The 8,461-nt window shown below is 60.5% G+C and overlaps 1 protein-coding gene across 1 annotated transcript; it reads right to left on the bottom strand.

Annotated features, from left to right (window-relative positions):
* Positions 1-263: 263 nt before the first annotated feature.
* IFITM10 (interferon induced transmembrane protein 10) lies at positions 264-8,239 on the bottom strand. The gene is made up of 4 exons (XM_042959644.1): positions 8,225-8,239; positions 7,722-8,076; positions 6,392-6,843; positions 264-890 (listed from the first exon to the last, which is right to left on the bottom strand). The coding sequence occupies exons 1-4, from the start codon at positions 8,237-8,239 to the stop codon at positions 741-743; spliced, it is 972 nt and encodes a 323-aa protein (XP_042815578.1). The 3' UTR covers positions 264-740.
* Positions 8,240-8,461: the final 222 nt, after the last annotated feature.

Genomic DNA, 8,461 nt, shown 5'->3' with positions numbered 1-8,461 from the left:
GGGCAGACAGCTCTGTTCGTGCTGCCTAATCCTCGAGAGGACTCGTGTTTGGGGCACCTTCTGCCAAAGTCCCCCTCGGTCCCCTTGCACCATGGGCAGAAGACCGCCAGGTCACGGAGCAAACCCTCCCCGGCGGTGTTGGCACTGGGGTGGGGGGGGAAGCCTGGACCGCCAGGCAGCGCCTGAGTGGGGCCCCCAAAGCTGCCAAATCCACCCACCCCCATGCCCTGCTCGGCCCTGGGACAGAGGCTGGGCTGGAGCCAGACAGGTATTTTATTGAAAGTTCACAGATACAAGAGCTCTGAGCAGGGTCACAGCTTGGAGGAGGTGGGGTCGGAGAGGAGAGAGTGAGTCCCCAGATGCTGGCAGCCCCCCCAAGCCGGGGAGCTCCCACAGAAGCCCTTCTTGCTGGGTGTCGGGCCAGAGGGGCCCCAGGAGCCTGGGTGGGGCACAGGAGGGCGGGGCGGGGGGCAGCCGCTGGAAGCCAGGGTGCGGCAACACAGGGAGAAACCCAGACCCTGGGAACGGGCAGAGGCAGAGAGGGTGGGCTGGCCCGAAGCTCGCTGCCCCCTTACTGTGCGGACCTTCTGGCGGCCTCGCTGCCCGCTTCACAGCTTCGGGGGGGTCCCAGGGCCCGCGCCCTGCTCCGCCCCAACCACACCGCATCCCGTATCGCGTCAGTCATGACAACGGACGTGTCTCGGGGCTTCGTCTCCACGGCCGGCGGCGCCCGCGGGGTCCTAGTAGTCGGTGAGCGGGTACCGCAGGAAAATGAAGACAAGGATGATACAAGAGGCCGCCAGGGCAGAGCTGGTGATGTTGAACAGCCGGGCGGTCTTGGCGTCTTCCACTGCTCCATTCAGGTCATTGAGAAGCTTCTTGTCTCGAACCTGCAGCCAGAGGGGGGAGGTGAGGCCCGAGGCCAGAGACCAGGGAAAGGCAAATACGGGTATGGGGCACCTCTGCGCGGAGGGCACCCGGGAATTCTTTGTAGTTCTTTTTGCAACTTTTCCACGTCTGAAATTATTTAAAATAAAACAGGACTGTTTAACAATACTGTACTATTCGATTGAAAGTTACTGAATCAAGGAGGCGGGGCGGGGGGGGGGGTGACACCTGGGTGGCTCGGTCAATTAAGCATCCGACTCTGGATCCGGCTCAGGTCATGATCTCACGGTTCATGGGTTCGAGCCCCGAATTGGGCTCTGCACTGTCAGCGCAGCAGCCTGGGATTCTCTCCGTCTCTCTCTGTCCTTCCCCTGCTTGAACTCTCTCTCCCTCTCTCTCTCACACACACACACACACAAATAAATAAACATTAAAAAAAAAAGAAAGTTGGCGAGAGCAGATTGTAAGTGTTCCTACCACCAAAAACCCCACCAACCACAAAAACAATAATTATGTGAGCTGGCAGATGTGCTAACGAACCCTCTTGTTACGATCATCTTGCAGGATGTACGTGTATCGAATTGCAACGTTGTGCACGTTGGACTTCTCCAATGTTGTAGGTCAACTGTAGCTCAATAAAGCTGGGATCGACAAATGAATTCACAAGATAAAGGAGAAACTTGGTCTCAGAGAGTTATATGATCAACCAATGGAGGTTGTAAGTGTGCCCTAGTCTGAGCGGCTCCTTAATCTAAAATTCACAGGGGTTACCTAAGAATAGGCACTAGACAGAACAGGCAGCGGGCCCCATGGTCTCTGGGAAGGAATGTTAAGATACAGGGAAGACAGTGGGCAGAGCTGGACCCATTTCCAAGATTCTCTGGTTGTGAAGAGGTGTTCCCAAGGAGGAAGCCACCCTCACGCAGGGTAAATCCTAGGATTTCCCTCTCTTCAGCACATTCTCCCTCCACAAAGTCCAAAGAAGTGTAGTTGGATTCGTGGATGGATGAGAAGGGAGGGAAAATAGAAAAAAATGATAGTGCATGGGTCATATGGATGGATGAGATGACATAAGGGATAACAAGGTGAGAGTGAGCAAGGGTGAGTGTGAAGACAGGTACATGATGAATGGATGCACGTGGCTCAGCTAGAGGAGCAGTGGAAAGAAGGGATGCTGTCAGCTTGAAGGATGAGTGGATTTATTGGTGTGCTGGGTCAGAGGATGGATGGATGGCTGACATGTAGAGGTGGTAAGTAAAGCAGTGAAAGTTACTGGGGGGAAGTAAGGTTAGATGAATAGTTAAGTGAACTGATGTACAAAATACATGGGGATGGGATGGGGCAGAGTACGGAAGGGAGGAGGAAGCAGAATGAACATGTATAAACACAGATGAATAGAGGAGTGGGTGACTATTTGAATGGGTTGAAGGGAATAAAGGAGCAGGGATCAATGTATATGGGATGGTGAATGGATGGATGGATGGATGGATGGTGGACAGATGGATAGTTGGTTGGATGGATGGATGGATGGATGGGTGGATGGATGGATGGATGTGTGCGTGGATAGATGGATGGTAGATGGATGGTTGGTTGGATGGTTGGTTGGATGGGTGGATGGATGGTGGATAGACGGATGGATGGACAGATTGATGGTTGGATGGATGGATGTGTGTGTGGATGGGTGGATGGGTGGATGGATGGATGGGTGGATGGATGGATGGGTGGATGGATGGATGGGTGGATGGATGGATGGGTGGATGGATGGTCGACAGATGGATGGTTGGTTGGATGGATGGATAGATGGATGGGTGGATGGATGTGTGTGTGGATAGATGGATGGTAGAGGGATGGATGGTTGGTTGGATGGATGGATAGATGGATGGGTGGATGGATGTGTGTGTGGATAGATGGATGGTAGAGGGATGGATGGATGGGTGGATGGATGGATGGTGGATGGATGGATGGGTGGGTGGTGGATGGATGGATGGGTGGTGGATAGATGGATGGATGGACAGATGCATGGATGGATGGATGGATGGATGGATAGATGGGTGGGTGGATGGATGGATAGTGGATGAATGGATGGTGATGGATGGATGGGTGGATGGATGGACGGTGGATGGATGGATGAATGGTGGATGAATGGATGGTGGATGGATGGATGATGGATGGGTGGGTGGATGGATGAGTGGGTGGATGGATGGATGTGTGGGTGGATGGATGGATGGATGGTGGGTGAATGGATGGTGGATGGATGGATGGGTGGATGGATAGATGGTGGATGGATGGATGGGTGGGTGGATGGATGGGTGGGTAGATGGGTGGATGCTGTTGACATTCAGAAAGCAGGTAGTGGGCAAATATGTATATACAAAAACTGACACAATAACCCCCCCCCCCCAATCAATTTTTTTGACTTCCCTGTCACTGGGAAGTCCACAACCTCCTGGGCCCACATGGAACAACCACCATATCATTATATCTGCTCCTCGTCTCCTGCCCACCATCCCTGCCCTGGTTCAGGCCATGTGCCCCCTTTCCTGGACACCACACTGGGACCCTAGCTTTTCTCTGCCCTGGGGGTTCTCTCATCCTCTTCCTTCAAACCGGCTGCAGATTTCATAGCTCTGGTCATATCTTCCCTTCTGGGTCTTCCACATGATGACATCCAAACCCCTCACATATTTTTCCGAATCCTTCACTGCATGGCCTCAGTCTGGCTTTCCAGGACTGTCGTCTTGCCCCCAGAGAATATGGGGGCCTTGCAGTTCCCCCCAGATCACCCCACCCTCATGTCCTAGTTTATATCTGGAACACCTGTCACCTCACCTGCCCTTCAGAGCCCAGTGAAGATGATGCTTCCTCCCGGAAGTCTCCCACTCTGGACTCCAAACTCACCCCAAACCAGGAATGAAATATTCTTTTTCTGAAACACCATGACACTTATTCCACCTTGAAGGTGCCCTCTGTCCACCTACCCCTCGTACAGCCCTGTCTGACCCCTACAGTGGCCGGCCCTGCCTCGGCACCAGTGACAGCAAGATGGAGGGTTGGGTCTGGTTGGGTGGGCAACCATGCCTGGGGCAGGGGAGTGTCGCAGACCCAGCTGGCATCAAAGTGAACGGGCCCACGTGGGTGGAGACAGCGGACGGACAGGTGCCCGTGACAGGGACACAATGTCTGCTTCACACCCACTGAATGCCAGCCTCTGCCCCGCTCACGCGTGCTGACTTGGGCGTTGTTTTCATTTCTGTTTGTTTTGTGAGCAGACACAGGAACCAGCTCAGAGGAAGGTGGTTTGAGAAGAGCTCACCCCTCTTCAGGGACCAAGCTGGGACTTCAGCCAAGGCCTTCTGACCCCAAGTCCGTTAGGTGCCCTTGGAAGTGCCCATGACTGGCTGCAAATAGCGTCGGGTGCAGCAGGCCAGGAGACAGCTGGATGGACAGATGGACAAGCTCCCAGGTGCAGGAGCCCGAGCCCGCCGCTCCTGCACCCCCTCTGCCCAGGCCAGAGACAGCTCACCTTGCACACTCCTTCCCCAGAAGCCCCGGGCCTTTCTGCCCTGGCTGTCCCCCAGGAAGGATGTGGGGGAGCAGCCCCCAGGTGGAGGCAGCGTGATCTCCTTTACCGCCCCTCAGAAGGACCAATTCCTGCCCACCCCGTCAGAGCACAAATCCTGCACCATTCAGAAATCTGTGACCTACCTACAACCTGCACCAGATGGGCCTGCCCTGTGCCAGCCGGTGCCCACAGCCGAGCCAAGGGGAAGGGGGGGACAGCTTCCGGACAGGAGCCCACGCGGCCAGACCCGTGTCCACAGGCCATCGTCAGGGCACGGCAAGAGGGCCCCAGGGGAAGCAGAGCATCACCAGCTGCCCCCACCACGGTGCCCTCTGCCTGGCACTGTTCCGTTGGGGCCAGAGCTGGGGTTGGCCTGGGGGCCTTCACCCCTAATCCCCAGGGGCCTTTCCCGGTGTGCTTTCACAGCACACACAGGCACACGCACGCACACATGCGCACAAAGTCACGTACCACTCACCCACACAGTCACAAATATATGCACACTCACGCACGCACACGTGATGCAATTAATTACACGCACACCCACACCTGTATACACTCGCACACATATGCACACCCATACACACGCACACTCACTTGTATACATGCACACACGCGAGTCCACACATAACACACTCACGTGCACAAATATACACACGCATTCACAGCCACACACTCATGCACACATACAATTACACTTACACATCCACACCTACACACCTGTGCACACGCGCATTCACACCTACATGGGCACACACGCTCGTGCATCCACGCATACTCACACACACTCACACCACACAGGCCCCACATGGCAGAGGCCCAGAGCTCCGTGCACCAGCCTGGAGGCGAAGGTGTGCCTGGCGGTGGGGGACGCTGACGAAGAGTCAGGAGGTCGGGAGAGCCAGGCGGCTGCGGCATGTGATGCCAGGGGCAGGGGTGGGGCTCGAAGATGCGCAGCGGCAGAGCTGTGTTCAGGCTGCTGTCCTTCCCCCCTGCAGCCTCCCTGGCCCAGACCCTCCTCTCCCTGCAGCCCCCCATCCCACCGCTGCCCACCCCCCTGCCCCCACCTCACCGGGCGGCTGCAGTCGGTGATGTGCACCTGGCCTCGGACACGCGAATCCAGGGACAGTGACCTCTGACTCTACAGGAGCCAAACCCGTCCGGAGTGACAGGGAGGCGGGTCCTGTTGCTTGGGTTCCAACAGCCCTGGCTCTTTAGTTCTTACACACTTGCACGGGGCTCCTCACCTCAGATGTGAGTGGGTCACAGGCCCCTTCCTGCAATCTGGGCCCATTTCTTTCCCCTCTGCCCCAGGGACGTGGGGTCCTGTCTGCCTGGCACCCTGCTCTGCTCCCAGCCGGCTCCTCTCCCAGCAGTCAGGGGCTTCCCAAAGTTGTACTCACTCAGGGTTTGGGGTCATGCCTCTCTCCCCCTGGACACCCCCCCTCCCCGGCCACCAGGACAGACGTCTAGAAAGAGTGTGGGAGAAGGAAGGCAGAAAGCAGTGACCTTGTCCACCGTGGTCGGAGACCCCGGCTACCGTGGCCTCCTTCTGAAGGTCTGCCTGGTTTCAGGTCCCCCTGTGAGGGGCCCGAGCCGTGACACGGGAAGGGTGCTGAGGGTCTGCATCTGTGCGCTGGCTCCCCCCACCCCCCGAGTGCCCAGGGGCAGCTACATCTGAGTGTAATTCCCACGGCCCAGAGGACAGACCGAGCCCCGAGTCTGCACCTTGAGGGCTAAGCTGGCTGTGTAGAGAACCCAGTCCTGCGGCCCCCGAGCCCTGTCAAGACGCCCTGGAAGCTTCCGCAGCCCAGGATGGGGAGGGCAGCCCCTCCCTGCGGGCTCAGAGCTGGCCAGCATCCACGTGTCTCCAGATCCCGCGAGGCGGCCCCCACCTGCCGGGACCCGCTCCTCTGCCCCCCGCGCCCCTGCCCGGCTCACTTTGAGGGAGTAGGCCAGCGCAATGAAGCCCAGGCAGCAGAAGTTGAGGTAGACGAAGTTGAAGATGGACCACAGGTAGTAGTCGTTGACCTCGGTGGTGTCCGGGTAGACCTCGATGACCGTCGTGGGGTTCGTCATGGTCTTCTTCTCGGCCAGGTGTTTGCAGGCCTGGGGGGCGCCCGAAGCCCGCATGCTGTCCGTCTTGCTGCTCTTGGATTCCATGGGGAACAGGGTGGGCGCCATGGGGGGCGATGCCGAGGGCTCAGGGGCCGGGGCCGCTGGAGCCTGCAGGGCCGGGGGCTTGGACACGCAGGCAAAGCAACCCTTCGGGGAGCCTGCTGGGGGCCTCGGAATCCAGAAGGCCCCGTCCAGGGGGACTCGGGCTTCCTGGGCGCCGTCCGTGGTGCTGGCCGGGGCTCCCAGCGGGGCTGGGCACTGGCTGGGCCCTGGGCCTGGAGGCAGGGGGAGAGGAGGAGGGAGCTGGGTCCCGCCCGCCCTGCAGGGCTCGCGCCGATGTCCTGCAGCATCTCCCCTGCAGACTCGCGAGCAGCCCCAGAGGAGCTGGAAATCCCCACCGAGGCTGCCAGCCTGCCACCTGCCTCCCCCACCCGCCCCGGGCACCCCGGTGCCACAGCCCTTCACAGCCGCCTTGGCAGGAACATCGGGGGCTTTTCATCACTTTGCCATCTGCGCACAAACATTCACCCACTGACACACAACAGCACCCCCCCCCCGGGTACCCAGCAACGCCCCAACCAACACGCTGTTGCAATAAACACAGCACGCCAGCGTCCCAAACACCCCGGTACACGCACAGGGCACACAGACCCACAATGACGGTGTCTCGGCCACCATCTGGCAGAATGAGCAGAGCCCTCTGGGGCACCTGCACGCTGACGCCCCTAACACATCGGACACCAAAGGCTCCCCAGACCCTGGGCACGCTGTGCGCCGAGATGCCAGGGAAAAGCCCTGCCCTGTGACACGCAGCTTGTACACACACAGCCACACAGGATCCGACGCAATCGCCCAGGGATGGCAGCGGGGCGACTGCAGGGGCTCCAAACTCGCGCACGCCGTCCCCGCCCCCAACCCCCCGCCCCGGCCCAGAGCGGCCCCGGGGACCCCAGCACACGCTCCCAGGGAGCCACCCAGCCCGCGCCACAAACAGACGCGCAAGGACACTCTGCCAGACGAGCACCCCTCCGGCCAGGCACCGAGAAGCTCGCGCCCTGCGCCCCCCCCCCAACCCCCGCAGGGGTCTGTGGCCATCGCCCCGCCGCCCGGGACCGCCGGGGTCTGAACGGCCGCGCGGACGGCGCGCCCTCACCTGCTGGCGACTCCTGGGCGGGCAGACGGATCCCTGCACCGCGGTCCGCGCGTCCTTCCGCCGGCCCGCGGCTCGCTGTCTGCCCGGCCGCTCCGCGTCCCGGCGGCCCAGCCTCGGCGGGGGGAGCACGCGGGGCTGGCGGCGCCGCTGTCCCCGCTCCTGAGCTCCCTCCGCAGCGCCAGGCCGGCCGCGCGGCTGCAGCCCCAGCCTGACTCACGGCGCCGGCGGCCGCAGCCACCTCCCCGCCTCCTCCCGCCCGCAGGGTGGGGGCCTCAGGCACCGGCCGGAAGCCGGACCCTGGGGACGGGGCGCAGAGCCGGCGGGGTGAGGGTTGTGGGGGGCTTCGGGGCGGGTCCTCCCACAGGGCCACCCGGTGTCCTCTCCTGCTGTGTCTCCCTCGCCTCCCTCCCTGTCCCTCCCTCTTGCTGAGCCCCCAGGCCCACCCCTGTCTGTCTCTCCAGGAGGGAGCCCCTTCATCCTCCCGCTGTCCCCCTCTGCCCCACCGTGGCCACCGGCATGGCTGTCTGAGCCCTTCCCCTCCGCTGCCCCCTCTCTGACTGCTGTGTCCCTCCCCTCCCCACATGCCCATCCTTGCCCCTCCTGGAGTCCTGGCCTCACCAAGCACCCAGCCCACGCAGAGCCCCCGGTACTCTGGCCCGTGCCCCTCACCCAGCCCAGCCCCCATCTGCTCTCCTGTTCTCGTGCACCCCTCGCCAAAACCAAGCCCCTCGAAGGCCCCA

This window comes from Panthera tigris, chromosome D1, assembly GCF_018350195.1.
Source record: "Panthera tigris isolate Pti1 chromosome D1, P.tigris_Pti1_mat1.1, whole genome shotgun sequence".
NCBI lineage: Eukaryota > Metazoa > Chordata > Mammalia > Carnivora > Felidae > Panthera > Panthera tigris.
This window is presented reverse-complemented; position numbering and strand designations above follow the sequence as displayed.